The sequence below is a fragment of the Euleptes europaea genome, chromosome 18, assembly GCF_029931775.1.
Source record: "Euleptes europaea isolate rEulEur1 chromosome 18, rEulEur1.hap1, whole genome shotgun sequence".
NCBI lineage: Eukaryota > Metazoa > Chordata > Lepidosauria > Squamata > Sphaerodactylidae > Euleptes > Euleptes europaea.
In genome coordinates this window covers 12,393,161-12,415,659 of record NC_079329.1, presented here as the reverse complement: position 1 = coordinate 12,415,659, position 22,499 = coordinate 12,393,161, and the positions used below count along the sequence as shown (strand labels likewise).

The window sequence follows — 22,499 nt, the reverse complement described above, 5'->3', positions numbered from 1 at the left end:
TCAAAATTAGGGGCCGCTGCTTCCTAGATGAGCAACAGTTGCGCAACTCGGTTTACCAAAGGTTGGCTGATCCCCATTCTTCCAGCCATCTCCCCAGTGAAACAATTCTCTCAAATCGGGGCGTAAACAGTCCCACCTGGTGTATGTACACTTCCCCACTATGAGGAACATAATTTCCAGTTGGCGCTTATATTTAAAAGAAAAGCTCCTGATTCCAAAATCCAGCAGCCCTAAGCAACATCTGAGCATCTTCCCTGTTGCAGGGATCTCACGGCCCCATAAAATGGCTCTGTAGAACCGACACCAATGCTCCAAAGGTTTCCTTACTTTAGTCAAAAAAAAAAAACTGGGTTTTTAAAGCAGGCACCCTTGTTGTGAATACAGGCCTTCCTACATGCTAAGACTTTGCTGCATGAAATTGTTCTACCCTGCATTCCTCCTTGAGAACCCAGGTGTACTGAAACCAGCTCTATCTCTTTCTCCAAGAAACCCAGGAAAGTTCATTCCCAGCTTTTTCTTCCTTTTAAACTATTAGATGCCTCCCCCCCCCAAAGAAATCCCAAGGTTCTCATATCCCAGCCCCACCCTTTGTTAAATAGCTAAATTTCATTCTCTTCCCAAAGAACCCAGTCGTCTCTGTTCTGTCGTGGCTTATCAGTGGCAGGCATTGAAAGGGAGCTTGACCACTCCTCCGTGAAGCTCCACCGAAGATTCGGTCCAATTGATGAGATCGCCGCCAAGGTCGCTAGTGCACGTCGCCATCTTGTAAACCTCCCCTGGTGTCAAGATGTGGCCCCACATGTTGAAATCTGAGATCTCCCCAATGAAAGCTTGAGTGGCATCAAAGCGACCACCAAGAGTGTCCTGGGGAAGAAGGAGGAAGAACAGGAAGAAGAGGAGGAGTGGGAGTTGGTTTTTATACGCCAACTTTCTCTACCATTTAAGGAAGAATCAAACTGGATTACAATCACCCAGCTGGCTTCATGTGTTGGAGTGGGGAAACAAACCAAACCCAATTCATCAGATTAGCCTCCGCCGCTCATGTGGAGGAGTGGGGAATCAAACCCGGTTCTTCAGATCAGACTCCACTGCTCCAAACCACTGCTCTTAAACACTACACCACACAGTTCACAGCAGGCCTTCTGAAGGTGGAGACGGAACTCAGTACGGGAGGGGTATTTACCTGCTCCTGGCCGAGTACGAAAACACCCCCAGGCTTCACAGGATGCCACGGAGCCAGATTCTCTCCGCTCCCTCTCCGGACCCCATCTTGGTATGTTTCCCAGATGCCATCTCGGGTTGACCAGGTCACACAGATGTGGTGCCACTTGGCATCATTAATGGCCAGTGGCAATGTGGCAGCCTGCCAAGACAAACAACAGGGATCAACATGCTGAATCCAAAGGGTAGTCCCACAGGAAAAGACTATCGCTTAGTGGTACAAGCACAAGTTTTGCACGTAGGGTTGCCAACCTCCAGGTGCTGAAAAACGTTAGTTAGGGAGAATAAACAGCACCACAGCTCATATAATTAATAGTATGCAATACAATTCTTACAGTTTTTAGAATTAAACTAATAAACAACCAAATGCAGAGAGACAAGTTCTAGAACTAATTTAATGCAAAAACAATATATATATGGCTTGAAGTAAATATCAGCCTAAAATAAATTGAGGAGTCCAACAGAAAACTGGTTGAAATTCACCAAATAACTGTCCAATAAAGCTGGTTAACATTCACCAACAGTTCCTCCTGGCAACACAGTTGCTTTTCCAGTTCTTCAATCTAAATAATCAGATTCCAAGGCTCCAAAATCAATCATAGAAGGTCCATATGAAATAAATATGAATGTGAAGAGTAACGAACAACAAAACGCCACTTCCGGAGTCTGTGTACGTTTCGCAAACTTGCTTCATCAGTTGTGCATTTGTTTGTTAAAGAACAATATTTCCACGGGTGCAAAGACCTCTGAAAGAAAAACGTTACATGAAGGAAACAACAATGGCGGAAAGAGCTCAGCATTTGTACTTAAAATACAAAAAATGGCATCAGTTCTAGCTTACCAATAAGCTGACCAGCGACCCTCACGGGTATCACACTTAACTCTGAAGGCTGGTAAAGCAGTAAATCTGCTTCTTAGTTTTAAAAGGTATTCTAGCCCTGCCAGCTGAGGAGAATCTTATACTTTACAAAAAGCTAGATAGGTCGAACTCATTGTTCAATCCTGAGGGGGACAACGTCTTAAAGAGATAGATGTACCTTAATTCTTGCTGGTGTAATATTTTCATAATATTCTCCTGGTAGTATCGTCTGGATCGATACTGCCATAGTGCAAAAAAGCGAATGTCATTTTCAGAATGACCGAGTTTAAGATAATGTTCAGTGAGCGGAGCCTCCATTATCTTAGAGCGGATCCTCGTACGGTGTTCATTAATACGTATTTTTAATTGGCGTGACGTTGAGCCAATGTACATTTTTGAACACGGGCAAAGGACCGCGTAGACGACGTTTTTAGACAAGCAATTTGTAAAATTTTGGAGAGTAAACTTGAAATTATACTGTGAGGCACTCAGTTCTTTAATAGGAAGACTCAATGGACATAAGGCGCATGCGCCACATCTGAAATGGCCCCGGATGTTAATTCTAGGTTTCTCCACTAGCCTATCTGTCCTAACTAGATAATTACGTAAAGACTTGGTTTTTCTTAGGCCAAATGTTGGTAAAGCTGTACAGCCCGGAACACCGTCCAAGATATGCCAATGACGGCGAACTATTCGTTGTATCTCATGCGTAAGATGGTTAAACTGTAAGGACGCAAAAATGCCAGTAGATCTCGGGTTTTCTTTTGCAGATGGCCGAAGTAATAATTCTCTCTGTTGGCTGTCAACTTTATCAATGGCCATAGAGATAGTGGCCTCATCATATCCTCTCTGCATAAAATTAGAACACAAGTCCTGTGCAGCTACACGAAAGTCGTGCGGGTCAGTCGAATTCCTTTTTAGCCTCAATAGTTGGCTGTATGGTAAATTACGCCGCAAGTGCAGCGGATGACAGGAAGTAAAGTGGAGGCCAGCTCCAACATCAGTTGGCTTCCTATATGGCTTTACGGCAATGGTATCTGAGTCGGTCCTAAAGACCATCAGATCTAAAAAAGAAATCGTCCGTGCATGGTAGTTCCCCGTGAATTTGAGGTTAGGGTCCATTGAGTTCAGATGAAGCAGCAAAGTATTATAGGCTTCCACGGAGTCAATCACACAAAATAAATCATCAATAAACCTGAAAAAATATAATACATGATCCCGAAAGATCGAATCTTGGAACAAAAAATCCTTTTCAAAAGAAATCATGTAAGTATTTGCCACAGACGGGGCGCAGGCGGCGCCCATGGCTACCCCCCGTGTCTGAAGATAGAACTGATCACGATATCTAAAAAAGTTGTTCTCAAAAATGATATCAACTAAACTTAACAAAAAATGTGTGGGCACACTCTGGTCCGGTCTCTTGTGGAGGAGTTCCTCAATGATATTCCGAGCCTGCTCTAGGGGAATGTGGGTATAAAGAGAAGTAACATCAAAGGTGGCAAAGATAGCTTCTGCTGGAATTTCTTTGTGTTCAATTTTATTGATAAAATCTCGTGAATCCTTAATGTAGGAACTAGTATCCTTGCTAAAGGGTTGCAGGAAGTAATCAACAAATCTAGAGATAGGTTCCAACATACTACCAATTGCCGAAATAATTGGGCGACCCGGTGGGTTAGTCAAAGACTTATGCACTTTTGGTAGTGAATAAAAAATGGGAACCCTGGGATACTGTACTATAAGAAAATCGGCCAGAGCTTTGTCAATGTAATTAAGAGATAATCCCTCAAAGATCACAGTCTTTATTATCTTCATGACCCTACTGGAGGGATCCATAGGCAAAGGTTTATAAAAATTACTATCTCCCAATTGTCTCAAATTTTCTAAGTCATAGGACGACGAGTCCAAAATCACCAGGGCTCCGCCTTTATCAGCCGGCATATAAACAATAGAAGGATCCACAGAGATTGTTTCCAATATTTTAAGTTGCTGTGCAGTTAGAGTCAATTTTTCATTATGCCACCTCCTTCTTTTCTCAAGCTTATCGACGTCTCTCAGCACAAGGGACTGAAAGGTGTTAACCAAATGGCCAGGATTTTTTGGTAAAAAGGTGGACTTATTCCGAAATGAACTGAACTCCTTAGAACCTCTGTCTTGCCCCTTAAAAAATTCCCTAATCTTAATATTGCGAAATAATTTGTATAGGTCAACCCGCGTCTGAAAACCTGAATAAATGGGTGTAGGGACAAACCCTAACCCTAAATTGAGAATCTTCATTTCGTCAGTGGAAAAATCACGTGAAGATAGATTAATCACGAAGTTATTTGCTGTTTCCTTCGCGGACCCCGTTGCGGTCCCGGGGCATAAGAAAAATCCCGTCGGCCAGACCTTAAATGGTACGAGGAGGAGCCAAAGGATCCGCCACTCGAAATACTTGATCCGCCTCTTTCTCCAGAGGAACCTTCTGAGTCAGAATGTTGGAACCTATCTCTAGACATGTTGGAACCTATCTCTAGATTTGTTGATTACTTCCTGCAACCCTTTAGCAAGGATACTAGTTCCTACATTAAGGATTCATGAGATTTTATCAATAAAATTGAACACAAAGAAATTCCAGCAGAAGCTATCTTTGCCACCTTTGATGTTACTTCTCTTTATACCCACATTCCCCTAGAGCAGGCTCGGAATATCATTGAGGAACTCCTCCACAAGAGACCGGACCAGAGTGTGCCCACACATTTTTTGTTAAGTTTAGTTGATATCATTTTTGAGAACAACTTTTTTAGATATCGTGATCAGTTCTATCTTCAGACACGGGGGGTAGCCATGGGCGCCGCCTGCGCCCCGTCTGTGGCAAATACTTACATGATTTCTTTTGAAAAGGATTTTTTGTTCCAAGATTCGATCTTTCGGGATCATGTATTATATTTTTTCAGGTTTATTGATGATTTATTTTGTGTGATTGACTCCGTGGAAGCCTATAATACTTTGCTGCTTCATCTGAACTCAATGGACCCTAACCTCAAATTCACGGGGAACTACCATGCACGGACGATTTCTTTTTTAGATCTGATGGTCTTTAGGACCGACTCAGATACCATTGCCGTAAAGCCATATAGGAAGCCAACTGATGTTGGAGCTGGCCTCCACTTTACTTCCTGTCATCCGCTGCACTTGCGGCGTAATTTACCATACAGCCAACTATTGAGGCTAAAAAGGAATTCGACTGACCCGCACGACTTTCGTGTAGCTGCACAGGACTTGTGTTCTAATTTTATGCAGAGAGGATATGATGAGGCCACTATCTCTATGGCCATTGATAAAGTTGACAGCCAACAGAGAGAATTATTACTTCGGCCATCTGCAAAAGAAAACCCGAGATCTACTGGCATTTTTGCGTCCTTACAGTTTAACCATCTTACGCATGAGATACAACGAATAGTTCGCCGTCATTGGCATATCTTGGACGGTGTTCCGGGCTGTACAGCTTTACCAACATTTGGCCTAAGAAAAACCAAGTCTTTACGTAATTATCTAGTTAGGACAGATAGGCTAGTGGAGAAACCTAGAATTAACATCCGGGGCCATTTCAGATGTGGCGCATGCGCCTTATGTCCATTGAGTCTTCCTATTAAAGAACTGAGTGCCTCACAGTATAATTTCAAGTTTACTCTCCAAAATTTTACAAATTGCTTGTCTAAAAACGTCGTCTACGCGGTCCTTTGCCCGTGTTCAAAAATGTACATTGGCTCAACGTCACGCCAATTAAAAATACGTATTAATGAACACCGTACGAGGATCCGCTCTAAGATAATGGAGGCTCCGCTCACTGAACATTATCTTAAACTCGGTCATTCTGAAAATGACATTCGCTTTTTTGCACTATGGCAGTATCGATCCAGACGATACTACCAGGAGAATATTATGAAAATATTACACCAGCAAGAATTAAGGTACATCTATCTCTTTAAGACGTTGTCCCCCTCAGGATTGAACAATGAGTTCGACCTATCTAGCTTTTTGTAAAGTATAAGATTCTCCTCAGCTGGCAGGGCTAGAATACCTTTTAAAACTAAGAAGCAGATTTACTGCTTTACCAGCCTTCAGAGTTAAGTGTGATACCCGTGAGGGTCGCTGGTCAGCTTATTGGTAAGCTAGAACTGATGCCATTTTTTGTATTTTAAGTACAAATGCTGAGCTCTTTCCGCCATTGTTGTTTCCTTCATGTAACGTTTTTCTTTCAGAGGTCTTTGCACCCGTGGAAATATTGTTCTTTAACAAACAAATGCACAACTGATGAAGCAAGTTTGCGAAACGTACACAGACTCCGGAAGTGGCGTTTTGTTGTTCGTTACTCTTCACATTCATATTTATTTCATATGGACCTTCTATGATTGATTTTGGAGCCTTGGAATCTGATTATTTAGATTGAAGAACTGGAAAAGCAACTGTGTTGCCAGGAGGAACTGTTGGTGAATGTTAACCAGCTTTATTGGACAGTTATTTGGTGAATTTCAACCAGTTTTCTGTTGGACTCCTCAATTTATTTTAGGCTGATATTTACTTCAAGCCATATATATATTGTTTTTGCATTAAATTAGTTCTAGAACTTGTCTCTCTGCATTTGGTTGTTTATTAGTTTAATTCTAAAAACTGTAAGAATTGTATTGCATACTATTAATTATATGAGCTGTGGTGCTGTTTATTCTCCCTAACCTCCAGGTGCTGGCTGGAGATCAACTGGAATTACAACTGGTCTCCAGACAACAAAAATCAGTATCCCTGGAGAAAATGGCTGCTTTGGAAGGTGGACTATATGTCATTATACACTCTGAGGTCCCTCCCCTCCCCAAGCCCTACTCTTCCCAGGCTCACCCCCAAAATCTCCAGGTATTTCCCAAGCCAGAGGTGGCAATCCTAAGAAGGTCCCAGGCTCAGTCCTTGGCATCTCCAGTTGAAGTTTTCTGATAGCAGATGCTGAGAAAGACCTCTGCCTACATAAGGGCCTGTCCTGGTCCAGCCTTAATTTGAGAGGAAGACTTCTTGGAAGAAGAGGGAGGTTCCTCAAGGGTAGAGGATCCCCTGATGTTCCCCACTATTCCCAAGGCTCCCTACACCCCATAGCCTCCAGAGGGAGACCCCCTGCTTTCTCTATCACAGCAGGCTCCCATTCAAGTGCAATTGGAACAAGCAGACCAAGAACCCACTTACTGGACACGTCCTCTTTCAGCATCCTTCATGTCCTCCCCAGGATCCCAGGAACAAATACACATGAACACACACATGCATGAACACACATGAAGCTGCCTTATACTGAATCAGACCATCAAGGTCAGTATTGTCTACTCAGACTGGCAGTTGTTCTTCAGGGTCTCAGGTAGAGATCCTTCACATCATTTTCTATGTGATCGTTTAAACCAGGGGTCGGCAAACTCATTAGTCAAAAGAGCCAAATATCAACAGTACAACGATTGAGATTTCTTTTGAGAGCCAAATTTCTTAAACTATATAGGTAGGTACACTGTTTATTAACTTAATAAACTTTAATTAAAGCTTTAAGTCTTAATTAAACTATAGGTACACTGAATAAAACTTGATATCATACTTAATACAATTTAATTTTTATCAATAAATAAGTAAGTCCCTGCCATTTCCCCCTCCCCGTCCGGAGTCCTCGTCTGGAGGCCTGGTCTACCGCCATAAAAGCCTATTGGTAGACCTGGCTTCCGTCTGAGTCCCATTGGGAGGCCAGGTCTCTGAAGGGGGACTTTTTCCCCTCCTTGGAGTCCAGGTCTACTGCCAAGAAAGCCAGTGGGTAGACATGGCCTCCCAATGGGACTCAGCCGGAGGCCAGGTCTACCAAAGGAAGCCCACCCCGCCCAACAGCTGATAGACGGGGGGGCCGAGGAACCGCTGAGCCGCCCGCCCAGCAATCGCGCGGCTAGAGGGGAGGGGAGGCTTTAGCCTCCCAACCATTGAGGGCAAGGGAAAGGGGGACCCGGCCATTCTCCACGGTGTGTGGGGGGGGGAGACAGCGCGCCCGCGCTCTCTCTCAGGCGCGCCGGCTCCGCAGCCCGGCTGCAGGGGCGAGAGGGCACAAGAGCAGGGGCTCCGAACCAAGTTCGGAGAGCTGCACTCAACGGGCCAAAGAGCCGCATGCGGCTCTGCAGCCACAGTTTTGAGACCCCTGGTTTAAACTGTTGGGGACTGAACCTGGGACCTTCTACATGCCAAGCAGGTGCTCTGAGGGAATATGGCAAGTTCTGTCTCTGAGGCCCTCTTCATATAAGGGGCAGGAAGGGGTATTTTTCACCCAAGTGACCATAAGGATTTGAAACTTGTCTTTGAGCTACAAATCAAAACTGTCAAGCAGAGGTACAAAAATATGGACGTGTTCTTTACATATGTTTTCCCATCACTCAGCCCAAGATGTTTCTGGATGATTTCTAACCCAACCAGGGTTGCCAACCTCCAGGCACTAGCTGGAGATCTCCTGCTATTACAACTAATCTCCACCCAATAGAGATCAGTTCCCCTGGAGAAAATGGCCGCTTTTGGCAATTTGACTCTATGGCATGGAAGTCCCTCCCCTCCCCAAACCCCCTCAGGCTCCACCCACCCCAAAAACCTCTCATTGGTGGCGAAAAGAGACCTGGCAACCCGAACTATGCAGTGTCCATACTGCCATTTTAGACCCTGCAGTGGCTGAGATAAATATTTTGAGCTATTGTTGACATATTTGTAGGACAATACCATGTTTCTAGAATATCTTCACCATAAAAAACCATTCACCTAGAGAAATCAGTTCACCTGAAGAAAATGGTCGCTTTGGCAATTGGACTCTACAGCATTGAAGTCCCTGCCCTCCCCAACCCACCCCCTCCTCAGGCTCTGCCCCAAAATCCTCCCGCCGATGGCAAAGAGGGACCTGCCAACCCTAAACCCAACCCCCAATGCCAGCCTCAAGTACCTTGTCATTGATGAGCAGTTCCATGGGGTTATTGCCCCACTCGATGAGCACCACTTCATTGGCTTGGCCCGGCACAGAGTACGAGAACGGGGTGCCCATTCCCGGTGCTGAGCTGGATTTGAGCCAGAGACAGATGGAGAAGGCAAAGATCTCATGAGGCAGGGTGCTCTTCACCTTGACATACATGTAGTTGGTGCGAAGAGGAAAACCAACTCGGAAGTCTTCGGAGCGTTTCTCCAGCTTGTGCCCTGGGGGATGGAAGGAATCAGAGATGTGGTAGAATGAAAAGAGTTTGTTTTTATATGCTGACTTTCTCTACCACTTAAGGAAGAATCACCTTCCCTTCCCCTCCCCACAACAGACACCCTGTGAGGTAGGTGGGGCTGAGAGAGTGTGACTAACCCAAGGTCACCCAGCTGGCTTCTTGTGTAGGAGCGGGGAAACCAACCCAGTTCACCAGATTAGCCTCCGCAGCTCATGTGGAGGGGAATCAAACCCAATTCTCCAGATCAGAGTCCACCGCTGCAAACCACCCCTCTTAACCACTACACCAAGCTGGTTCTGAACTGCCAAGAGAGAGATGTGAAGTGGGAGTAGATTTGCTCAGCCATGTGCTGACAGCCACCCCACCAAGCACCCATCCCTGGATTTTCTGCTGTGTAGATATCCATCCATCCATCCCTTGCAGACAACTGCCTGTGTTTCATCTGTCCACCTCCACAATCTCTGCCATCCAATGACCTATCTCCATTCATCTGTGTTCACACTACCCTTGAGGTTTCCACCTATTTCCCCCCATCCAGTCATGTGTTGCTGTTTATCCAATCAGCTCGGCTTCCAGCTACCCACACCGGTGTCTCTCGTTTCTCTCTCCGCATTGACCTAGCTCTCTAGTAATCCAGTGACCTAGCATTCTTTCCCTCCATCCTTCCGTCCATCTCTTTTCATAACGAATTCTAATTCACCCCACTTCAGCACTCACTAACACAGCTACCTTTCTTTCAGCCGTCTCATCAAATGATCTCCCTGATCTCTCCACCCACCTATGTACCTACACAAGTACCCACCCATCCGCTCATTCATTTTTCATGACATTTATTTATAGGCATTCTACCCTTTTCCTCATCACGGTGGACCAGTAGGGTTGCCAACCTCCAGGTACTGGAAACTTATCGGTACTATAAACGGACACATTGCTAAAAAGCAGCCCAGGCTACTCAAAAGCAACACCAATATGTACAAATGCACAAGCCAACTGTAATAAATAAAGCTTAATTCATGTGCCTTAATATCTGGTCAGAAAGACTCTGCTTCAATTAGACTCTATGGCATTGAAGTCCTTCCCCTCCCCAAACCCTGCCCCCCTCAGGCTCTGCCCCCAAAACCTCCCGCCAGTGGCGAAGAGGGACCTGGCAACCCTATGCACCAGACCCAGACTGCCTTAGCTTCAGTACAACTTCTGTCCCAAACGCCTTCCGACCATACCTTGGGACCGCCTTCTCATAATTTCAATCCTTCTGTCTATGTTTCCATATACTTAATCCTTCCTCCTTCCATCTGTCTCCCAACCTCCACCTCACTGGCCCATGACCAAGTTCCCTTCCTTCATGACGCCCCTGTCAACTTCCGGCGCGGACGCTCACCTTTCTCAGCACCGTTCCCGTGGGAGATGTGTGGGTGTCTAAGTCCTGCTACTGTTGATGCACTGTGTTCCCGGTGATCGGACGTGTTTGATTTTGCGTGGATCTGATGTTCCAGTATGCTGATCTTTTTCTGGAGAGCATCACGCAGGGATGCGGAAAACAGGGAGCTGTTCCGATTGTGCTGCAGAGGGCAGGACCAAATGCTTATATCAGCTGTGATTTTTAAACGCCTCTGTCCTTTACCTCTTGGAAGGCCTTATGCCTGGAACCCTCTCCTCCAAAGCCCTCCTTTCAGGGGTGTGCTTAGTGATTCTGGAGCCCTGCACCAAAAATCCAGCATGGAGCCCCAGTGTCCCTGCTTGCCTTGCCAGGCTCTCTGCTGTGCCTACCCCCTGCCAACTAAGTACAAGCAAGGGGCGGCCCTCGCCTCATGTGAGGCAGGCAGGAACCTCTACAGCAGGGGTGGGGAACCTTTTTTCTGCCAAGGGCCATTTGGATATTTATAACATACAAAATGATCAACTTAAAAATTAGCCGACCAAGCTCCAAGCAAGCAGCTTCCCCAGATGACACACACACCCCCGCCACTGTACGGACAAGCAGGCAGGCATCCAACCGGTGGCGCACTCGCCCACCTGGTGGCACAGTATGGTCTGTTGCACCAGCCGGGCGTCAGCCCTCTTGTAGTACAAAGGGAATAACGTTTCTCCATGGCCCGGGTGGGAAAGGGTTAACACAGTTTCTTGGGCGGTCCTAGCAGCTCCATAGTTAATGACTCTTCTGCAAGGGGGAAAGAGGGTCCCTTTTCTCGGCAAAACAAAGTCACATCCACCTTGTATAAAGGCTATTCCTGTCCGCGGGAGGGGGCGGATCACCAGTCTTAGATCCTTCTGAGCTAGAGATATGCCAGGACCCACAAAGGGCCAGACCAAATGATTTCGAGGGCCTTAAACGGCCCTCGGGCCTGCTGTTCCCCACCCCTGCTCTACAGCCACCAGAATCCTACAGCCTGAGCTTCAAGTGGGGTTAGGGTTGACAACTCTGAGTTGGAAAATACCTGGAGATTTTGGGGGTAGAGCCTGAGGAGGGGAGGGACTTCAATGGGGCATAACTAGGGTTGCCAACCTCCAGGTGATGCTCTGGAGCTCTTCTGCTATTACAACTGATCTCCAGGCGATAGAGATCAGTTCCCCTGAAGAAAATGGTTGCTTTGGCAATTGGGCTCCACGGCATTGAAGTCCCTCCCTTCTCCAAACCCCACCCTCCACGGGCTCCACCCCCAAAATATCCAGGTATTTCCCAACCCAGAGCTGGCAGCCCTAGGTATAACGCCATAGACTCCACTTTCCAAAACGGCCATTTTTCTCCAGGTGAACCGATCTCTGTCGCCTGGAGGTCAGTTGTAATAGCGGGGGATCTCCAGCCACCACCTGGAGGTTGGCAACCCTAGGTGTGGTGGGCACAAGCTGCTGCTGAACCAGCTGCCCTCCTCCATTGGGGGGGGGGACAAAGTCATGGGCACCTCCCCAGTGTGGAGCCCAGGGCAGCTGCTCCTTTTGCCTGTTGGTCAGCGATGTGATGCAGTAGCAAAAAAGTCAGCAGTGTGTGTCTGTGGCGTTATACCTAGGGTTGCCACCAGCTCTGGGTTGGGAAATACCTGGATATTTTGGGGGGTGGAGTCAGCAGTGTGATGCAGTAGCTAAAAAGGCAAATGCGGTCTTGGGCTGCATCAACAGAGGTATAGTGTCCAGATCACGCGAACTGATGGTATCTCTTTACTCTGCTCTGGTTAGACCTCACCTAGAGTACTGTGTTCAGTTTTGGGCACCACAAATAGTAAGAAAGATGTAGTCAAGCTGGAACGTGTCCAGAGGAGGGCAACAAAGATGGCAAGGGGTCTGGAGACCAAGTCCTATGAGGAAAGGTTGAAGGATCTGGGTATGTTTAGCCTGAAGAGAAGGAGACTGAGAGGGGATATGATAACCATCTTCAAGTACCTGAGGGGCTGTCATATAGAGGATGGTGCCGAGTTGTTTTCTGTTGCCCCAGAAGGTCGGACCAGAACCAACGGGTTGAAATTAAATCAAAAGAGTTTCCGTCTAGACATTAGGAAGGATTTTCTAACAGAGCTGTTCCTCAGTGGAACAGGCTTCCTCGGGAGGTGGTGAGCTACCCTTCCCTGGAGGTTTTTAAGAAGAGGTTAGATGGCCAGCTGTCAGCAATGCTGATTCTGTGACCTTGGGTAGATGATGAGAAGGAGGGCATCTTGGCCATTTTCTGGTAACTGGGTGTGTGTGTGTGGGGGGGGGAGGTAGTTGTGAATTTCCTGCATTGTGCAGGGGGTTGGACTTTATGACCCTGGTGGTCCCTTCCAAGTCTATGATTCTATGATTCTATGACCGCCTCACTCTGGCCACTTCCATTTAGCCCATTTTCACCCCATTCTTCCTTTCTGCCACCCCCTGATCTGATTTTTGTACTGACCCCCCCCTTCCCTCACCTCCAGGTCTCCATTACCCTGGATGTATAATTCTTTCTTACACCTTAAGAAGGCGGAAAGCCAGGGGAAAGGGCACGCCACGTATTTTTAGTCGCCACACGTAAGGTAACACCTCAGCTGCTCCTGTAATCTCCCCACTCCTGCCCACACGGATGGCGGCAGCTCTGTCCCATCCCTGGTTTTGTAAAAAAAAAAAAAAAAAAAACCAGAGCAGAAAGAGAAAACTGAGGAACTCAGCGCTTTTGGGGAACAACAGAATCAAAATGGAATCGGGATGTATGGCTGCCTGGGTACTCACTCCATCTTTACTTCTGTAGAGAGACCATGTTAAAATAACTATCCCAAAGTATAAGGAAACATAATCAAATCCAGAACTCCACATAGGGTTGCCAGCTCCAGGCTGGGAAATACTTGGATATTTTTGGGGGTGGAGCCTGAGGAGCGTGGGGTTTGGGGAGGGGGGGACTTCAATGGGGTATAATGCCATAGAGTCCAGCTTTCAAAGTGGCCATTGTCTCCAGGTGAACTGATCTTTGTCATGAACACATGAAGCTGCCTTATAGTGAATCAGACCATCAAGGTCCATCAACATCAGTATTGTCTACTCAGACCAGCAGCAGCTCTCCAGGGTCTCAGGCTGAGGTCTTTCACATCCCCTACTTGCCTAATCCCTTTAACTGGAGATGCCGGGGATTGAACCTGGGACCTTCTGCATGCCAAGCACACGCTCTACCACTGAGCCACGGCCCCTCCCCACCCAGAGATCAGTTGTAATCCCAGGAGATCTCCAGCTACCACCTGGAGGCAACCTTAACTCCCCATGCTATAACAATGCCATTAAAACCTCATGGCTTCAAAGCTCTCCCTTCACCCAGCTTGAACTCACTAGCTCTAGAGTTGCCAGTCTCCAAGTGGGACCTGGAGATCTCCCAGAATTACAACTGATGTCTAGACTATAGGGATCAGTTTCTCTGGAGAAAATGGCTGCTTTGGAGAGTGGACTCTATGGCATGATAGCCTTCTGAGCTCCCTTCCCCTCCCAAAACTCTACTTTCCCCAGGCTCTACCCCCAAATCTCCAGGAATTTCCCAACTCAAGAGTCGCCAACCCTACAAGACGCCTACAATGAGGTGTATGTGTATAAATCCCAGTCCCCCTCTGGGAAATTCCAGGTCCCTTACCTCATCTTTCATTAACAGACAAAAAGAAAGACATCTCTAGTCTTTTTATCTATGGGCCTGTTACTGCCTTCCAAGCTCTGAAGGATCTACACACCATCTGTATATATCAGTTTCCTCTGAAATCACCCATACTCCACTGATGTAAAAACTGAGATGTAATGGTTCTTTATGGTGAAGATTTTCTAGAAACATGTAATTGTCCTACAAATATGTCAACAATAGTTCAAAATATTTATCTCAGCCATTTAGGGGCTAAAAAGGCAGAATGCACACTGCATAGTTAGGGTTGCCAGGTCCCTCTTCGCCACCGATGGGAGGTTTCTGGGGTGGAGCCTGAGGATGGCGGGGTTTGGGGAGGGGATGGACTTCAATGCCATAGAGTCCAATTGCCAAAGCAGCCATTTTCTCCAGGTGAACTGATCTCTATCGGCTGGAGATCAGTTGTAATAGCAGGAGATCTCTAGCTAGTAGCTGGTTGGCAACCCTACGCATAGTGCTCATTTGCACAGATAAAGAGTTGATAGTATCTGCAGTCCGCTGCAAGTTTTAAGTTGCTGAGGCCTTGTGGGAATAACTGATGCCCAAACTTTTAATGAGATATCCCAAAAAGGCAAAGACAGGAGAAGTAATTTACTTGGGGCAGTTACCAGAAAACAGGGACTGTCCCATGTAAACAGGGACAAGTAGAGTACATAAGATACGGTAGTTGTCAAGTGCTAGACAATTATTTTTAAATTTTACAAAATTAATTTCATGTTATTAATATCCCCACTCAGCGACAAAGCTCACTTCAGATTGGGACATTCCTGGAGATTTGGGGGCAGAGGCTGGGAAGGGCAGGGTCTGGGGAGGGGAGGGAAGAGACCTCAGCAGAATATAATGCCTTAGAGTCCACCCTCTGAAGCTGCCGTTTTCTCCAGAGGAACTGACCTCTGTGGTCTAGAGATGAGGTAATTTAGGGAGGTCTCCAGCCCTCACTTGGAGGTTGGCAACCCTACTGGGTGACCACCTTGGCCCAGTCATCTCCCTCAAACCTACTTCACAGGATCGTTGTGAGGTTACACTGGAGGAGGAGAAATACGTACAATACCCTAAGCTCCTTAGAGGAAAGAAAAGAGAAATATGTAAATGAATAGATAATACATTAAAAACCATAAAACATATTAAGAAGAAGAAGAGATGGTTATATGCTGATTTTCTCTACCTTTTAAGGAGAATCAAAGCAGCTTACAATCTCCTTCCTTTCCTCTTGCCACAACAGACACCTTGTGAGGTAAGTGGGGCTGAGAGAGCTCTAAGAGAACTGTGACTAGCCCAAGGTCACCCAGAAGGCTTTATGTGTAGGAGTGAGGAAACCAACCCAGTTCATCAGATTACCGTCCGCCGCTCCTAACCACTACACCATGCTGGCTCTGGATTCAGGATCTAGCTGTCCTGGTTCCCCATCCTAACACTAACCAGGACCAATACTGCAAGATTAGAGTAGGCTGGGCCATCGAGGTCAAAGACAGTGTGCCTTCCCAAAAGCTTGTGGTCCTAGACAGAAGAATGGGAGTAGGTATATGGGACACAGTGCGCAAACATGACAAAAGAGGAGGGCCTGAAAGAGGATGGCCTCCTAAGGGAATTAACAAGTAATGGAGGAGGGCTATGAAGGTGAAGACAGGAGGATTGGAGGAGAGAGGGACATGCCATGACAGGTAGGATATTTTGTGGTGACACAGGTGATGGACAATCTCCTGAAGTCAAGAAGAAGAAGAAGAAGAAGAAGAAGAAGAAGAAGAAGAAGAAGAAGAAGAAGAAGAAGAAGAAGAAGAAGAAGAAGAGGAGGAGGAGGAGGAGGAGGAGGAGGTGGTGGTGGTGGTGGTGGTGGTAGTTTTTATATGCTGACTTTCTCTACCATTTAAGGAAGAATCAAACCGGCTTACAATCACCTTACCTTCCCCTCCCCACAACAGACACCCTGTGAGAGCATGACTTGCCCAAGGTCACCCAGCTGGCTTCGTGTGTAGGAGTGGGGAAACTAATCCAGTTCACCAGATTAGCGTCCGCCGCTCATGTGGAGGAGTGGGGAATCAAACCCTGTTCTCCAGATCAGAGTCCATCGCTCCAAACCACCACTACACCACGCCAGAAAACATGCCTGCGCTCCCTTGCAGCATCTCTTGAAATGCTGTACAATGGCACCTGGGTGGATGGATGGATGAGTTTGTAAGTCAATTTCTTTCTTTCTGCAGACTCATCCATCCTTCTCTCCTTCTCACAAAGACAGAGATGGTAAAGCTAAAACTCTGGCACCTGTGCTTAGGAAAAATGAGATAAACCGTAACTCTTGACCTTTGGGTTGTTAAATTTTGGATTGTTAAACTGATTACCCATTCTTGCTGCTCACACACAACCAGATCCTCAGGAGAATTTCTGGACCTAGGGAAAACCAGCATTCATGAACCCCGTCTTCCCACATTCCTCCTAATACATGAGGTAATACCACCCACACAACAGCCTCCATCTCGAGGGCTACAGTCCCGAGAAGAGAAGCAGAAAGAAAGCCTTCTTTCCCTCCTCTCGAGTCGTGAAATGTAATTCTAATCCCAGAGACAAACATACGTAAGAACATAAGAAAGGCCGTTGCTGGGTCAGACCAAGGTCCATCAAGTCCAGCCGTCTGTTCACACAGTGGCCAACCAGGGGCCTTTAGGAAGCCCCCAAATAAGACAACTGCAGCAGCACCATCCTGCCTGTGCCCCACAGTTCCATAGTGAAATATTAGGTCAGAATTCCATTATAGTTTGGTAGTACCTGCTCCCTTTTCCTTCTGAACTGCTCACAAATTCCTCCTCGCTCTCTTCATTTCATCCCTCTCCCTTTGTGCATCAACATATGGCTGGAGACAGATAATGGTTTTTAAGGGTATTGAAGGTAGTGTGAGTCTGAGAGAAGCCATACTTGGCCATGGTGTGCTCACTCATTCCTTAGTGCCTGTTTCGCCTCACCTTAAACAGGTGTTGCAGGTTTTGAAACACCATTAATAAAATCCACAATTTGTTTATCACAGTTGGCAGCGGGATGAGTTCCTCACCCATGAGAAGTAATGTTTGTTCCATAGCACCAGACTCAAGTCTGAAAGAACGATAGTCAATCTAATAATATTAATAAGGTTGGAAGAAAGAGGTACAGGATGAATGAGTGCGTGGCAAGTGAATAACACATGACCCGAAGGTTTAGAAAGTGTGTCACATGAGGAAAGGTTAAGGAAGCTGTGTATGTTTAGCCTGGAGGAAAGAAGATTAAAAATTGGATCAGTTGCAATCTATGCCTATTTAAAACACAAAGAAGGCAGCAGGCAAATTAGTCCCTAGTGCCTCAAATACTGGGAAAAGGGGCAGAGGAATTACACTATAAGGTTTAGGACAGAAACGTTCAGAAGTCTTTCCTAAATGTAATAGCTGAAGTTAGTTTTATAGCACGGATTTAGAACTGCAATTTCATGGGTGTATGATAGATGAAGAAGGAGAAAAAGAGGTGCCAGAGAAAATGGGTGTGCATTTACGTTTGAGTATATGTGAATTAGCTCAACAGGGGTCATTAAGAAATGGGGTCTGGGAAATTTCATTTCTAGAAGTTATCAACTTTGTGATTTTTCTCGTTTAGGTGGTTGCTGGTGGGTGGGAGAAGGGGTTTCACGGATTAAATGGCAAATGTGACTTCAAAATCATTCCTCTAGGAATCTGGGATAAGAGTTTACTTCGGAATCCATATATGCATTGGGCAGATGTAAAGAGATAGCAGAGAAGCTTGATGCAAGAGAAGATGGGTATGCAAGGGGGAGAAAAGCTGTTGGGGGAAGCAACATGGGTGGCAACCCCCATAGGCAACCCCATCTGGTTGGCAGCAACCCCATAGGGTTTTCAAGGCAAGAGACGAACAGAGGTGGTCTGCCATTGCCCGGTCTTCCTTGGTGGTCTCCCATCCAAGTACTAACAAGGGCCAAACGTGCTTGGCTTCTGAGATCCAATGAGATGGAGTGAGCCCGAGCCATCCATGACAGGGTAAAAGCAATTTCAGGAAGGTGGAGTTTATAAAGGTTTTGTATGATAGGTGAGACCATAGAATTGCTGTTCCCAGGACAGTGAATGGTAGGGTGGATAAGATCGGTTGGGATGGTTTGTGGTGATCAATTGACAATGAGTGTTGGGGAAGGATGGAAGATTATATGAAGAATAATACATGCAATGTGATAAATGCAAGGAAATATGATGGTAGACAGCTGGGTTACAAGTGAGTTTTTGTAAAGGCAAACTGATGGAGAAGGGATGAGAAAGGGGGAAGAACGGGATGGCAGATGCATACGGGGAAGAGTGTAAAGCTGGACAGAGGGTGAATCACTGGATAAGGAATAGATAGGTGAATATAAGAAGAATAAATAAATGCGCTGGGAAATATACGGGATATTTTTCTCAAGGGGAGGTGAGCGATGCACAAGCCTTGGTACCTGCAAATGCTCCAGTCTCTCCTTGAGGGATTCCAGCATCCTCTCCATCTGGTGGACCCCAGCAGTGGTGTCCTTGGGTGGATCCTCCATGGTGTTGGCCGCTGCAGCCCCCTTACGAAAGGCATCATGAGTCTTGTGCCCTAACTGGTGTTCATGGTGTTCCCGTTGTCCGGAATGATGGTACTCGTTCTCCCGGGTATGGATGCCTTTGTGGGGATCTCGGTGGGCCTCTTCGTGGCGTAACCTGTGAGCATCTTCATGGTGACCTTGGTGTCCGTCCACATGGTGGCTCTGGTGAGCGTTCTCATGATGCCCCTGATGAGGATTCTCATGATGCCCCGGATGACCATCCTCGTGATGTCCCCTGTGACCATGAGGATGCCCACCCTCGTGGTGGCCTCGATGGACTCCCTCATGGTGACCTCGATGGACTCCCTCATGATGGCCATGGGGGTGGTTCTCTTCGTGGTGGGTACCATGGTGTTCCCCAATTGGCCTCCTGGAATGGGCTTCGCAGCGGGTGAGTTTGGCTGTCAGCTCTCGCACTGTCTCCCTTTGGTCCAGGATCATCTCCTTTTGGTGCACCACCGTCTCCCGCAGGTGTAGGATGGTTTCCTTGGCTTCCTCCAGAGTCCCTACCCAGTGTCCATTTGCTCCGTTGTTAGGTTCACGTCGCTGCTGGCTGGCTGACTGGCAACCATGCTCCATGTCCAGCGGCATAGGGCTGCAGATAAATTTGGGCAAACCGTAGTCAGCTGCCAACACTAGTGGGAAGAAGATGAAACAGAGAAACGCCCACTGCAGGACCATTTCCACAGCTGCCTCTAACAGATGGGAGAGAGGGTACTGTCAAGAACAGCCTTGAAGAACAGAGGCAATTCCACTTAGGAGCCACTGGTCTAGAGATTAAAGTTCCTGTTACAGAGCGGATGTAAACGCAACATCGATCACAAAGACCTGCTGCGAGAAACCAACAAAAATCCAAGAATCTCTTCCGTGCCACCAAAACCCAATTCAAAGATCTCTATCAGAAAGGAGACCTTATGGTCTTTGACGAGAAAGTGGATGTTCCAGTTAGAGCATACGGTGGGCAATCTCCTGAAGTCACGTTGAGTCCACAGAGCCAGAAAACATGTCTGGTCTTTCCCCAAGAGCGCCACCTCAGCAAATGGTGCCTTTCTTTCTCTCTGCTACCTCTACCTTACTGCCAGCAGAACCAAGATACCGGCAGGTATCCCAACATTGTGGGCACACGGGATTTGTGCGGTTCCTGCCTCTCCTTCCTGTCCAATTTGCCAAATCCGCTCGTGATGCGGAGAGGGGCATCGGTCTCCCTTGGCAACCAAGGAATTAATGGGCTTAAGGTGTCAGGGCCAAGCTTCCTTCATCCCAGCCCATCCTCCCACTCCACAGCTCGGCTGCCCACAACCCCTCTTCCTGCCGGCTGCCCCAGGAGATAAGAATCTAGGGAAGCTTAAAACTCCACTCGGGGAATTAAGTGACCAGTCAAGAGACAGGAAAGCTAAGTATGTACTTTCAACTAATTCGCCGAGTGGGTTGTACACAGGTAGAGTTTGAATCTGTGGAGTTGGGTGCAGCCGACAGGAGAGAAGAGTGTGCCATGCTGGTCCTGGGTGTGAGAATAAAGATAAACAGACACACCCACCTTTTCACACAAATAGCTAATGCTCAGAAACAGTGAGTCACTATTAAAAAACCATAAAATCTAGCTCATGAACAAGAACACAAAACATCCATCGCACACTAAAATGGAAGCCTAAAGTTTGCTACCCGAGTTACGACGTCATAAAATGGTGATAATAGATTGACCCCCTTAATTAAAAGACTGGGTGCACGGAAACATTTTGGCCTGGGACTAAAAGAGAGCAATGCAGGCACCTGATGGGTCTCAAGGGGAAGGGTGTTCCGTGAGGCGCACTACTGAAAAAGTCCCTGTCTCTGTTCACTGTCCACCTCGTCTCTGAAGGCAAAGGAACAGAGACCAGGACCTGCGAGGCATATTGCAACTTCTGATCCCCCTCCCCAAATTCCGCCCTCCCCATACTCCACCCTCAAACCACCAGGATCTTCTAGAGGTGAGGGTTCTAGTCTGAGGTCCTCTTCTTCAGCCCAAACCCCCTTTACTTCTTGCCCATGCGCTCTTCTTTGTAAAATGATTATTTCCGTCATTTAGATACGTGGTATACAAAGTGTCCCAACCGTTATCTGCGTGGACCAGACAATGTTCACGTGGTCCCCAAGCTCCTTCTTCTGGAGGACTCTTTGGTTCTCCATGCGCACCCCTGACGAACAGAGCTGTGGCAGATCTGAGGACAGGATTGCTTTGTAAAGCAAATTTTATTTTCATCACCCCAGTTATAAATGCTATTACTTGTAGGAGTCGTAGGAGGGAAACCCAACATGTTGTAAGTGGAATGGTTATCCTTCCTCTTGCCCTTACAAAGAGGAAGCTGTTGAAAAGTTTTTACTCTGTGGTCTACCAGGACAATTTTTTATCTGACTTTTCTTCCCAAGGAGCTCGGAGATATATGGTTCCTCCCTCCTCCATTTTTTCTTCACGGTTGTGACATAGGTAGAGAGTAGCTAGACTAAGGACAACAAGTGAACTTCGTGGGAGTATGTGGATTGGAACACAGGTCTCTCTGTGCCATGTAATTCATAACCCTCACTAGGGTTGCCAACCTCCAGGTAATAGCTGGAGATCTCCTGCTATCGGCTGGAGATCAGTTGTAATAGAGGGGATCTCCAGCTACTACCTGGAGGTTGGCAACCCTAGAGGGTAGGGACTTCAATGCCAGAGACCAATTGCCAAAGCGGCCATTTTCTTCAGGTGAACTGATCTCTACCAACTGCTCTGATCAGAAGCAGCTCTCCAGGGTCTTGGGCAAAGGAAGTCTTTCCTGGTGCCTGAGATCTTGTAATGGGGAGTCCTTTCAAGGGAATGCCAGGGATTGAACCTGGGGCTTTCTGCGTGCCAGGCATGGGCTCTGCTATGAGCCACAGACACCACCCCAACCAGGAGCATTCGGAAAGGAGTGTCTGAAGCTTTGTAAGCAAATTCAATTGAGAAAAACTTACTGTATTTAAAAAATCCCCACAGATTCTTTTCTGCCCTAATGCATGCCTGACGCTTCTTTACACTAGTCTGGTTCATGTATCTAATGAAGGAGATTCTTCCTTACAAAATAAGCCACTAATGCTCACCGCTGCGATGGGGAATATCAAATTCCATGCCAGAATTACTTGTCCTATCTTACTGTCCCTCATCTCCGGAGGGCATTTATGTTAGCCCGTTTTAATGTTCTCCCTTCTGCTATTCTGTATGGGAGATATAAGAAAATTCCATAATCTGCCAGGGCATGTAAATGTGCCCTGGGGGAGATAGAGAGTATTGACTATATGCTCTTGTATTGTCCATTTTATTGTGAAATTCATGCTTTTAGATCCCTTTCTCTCAAATCATGTAGATCAAGCTGATGATAGTAAGATCAAATTGTTGTTATCCTCCCGAGATTCTGAGACTATTGAATCTGTGGCTAAATTATTTGATGAAATTGTTAAGAGGTGGAGGTTAAATGATGTCTAGAGGATTGGTTTTATTGGATCGACTGCTTG

At 46.6% G+C, this 22,499-nt stretch overlaps 1 protein-coding gene across 1 annotated transcript; it reads right to left on the bottom strand.

The window, feature by feature from the left end:
• Positions 1 to 640: 640 nt before the first annotated feature.
• LOC130490001 (neuronal pentraxin-1-like) lies at positions 641 to 19,673 on the bottom strand. The gene is made up of 6 exons (XM_056863794.1): positions 19,130 to 19,673; positions 18,864 to 19,081; positions 10,691 to 10,871; positions 9,048 to 9,352; positions 1,184 to 1,363; positions 641 to 864 (listed from the first exon to the last, which is right to left on the bottom strand). Exons 1-6 carry the CDS (start codon positions 19,671 to 19,673, stop codon positions 655 to 657), a joined length of 1,638 nt encoding a protein of 545 aa, XP_056719772.1. The 3' UTR covers positions 641 to 654.
• Positions 19,674 to 22,499: the final 2,826 nt, after the last annotated feature.

Bases quoted from the DNA above. Each gene is read 5' to 3' on its own strand.
- LOC130490001 (XM_056863794.1), bottom strand. From the start codon at position 19,673: ATGGTCCTGCAGTGGGCGTTTCTCTGTTTCATCTTCTTCCCACTAGTG. The intron at 19,082-19,129 runs GTCACCATGAAG...AGGCCCACCGAG, and splicing joins CCATGTGGACGGACACCAAG to ATCCCCACAAAGGCATCCAT. The intron at 865-1,183 runs GTAAATACCCCT...CTTCTTCCCCAG, and splicing joins TCGTACTCGGCCAGGAGCAG to GACACTCTTGGTGGTCGCTT.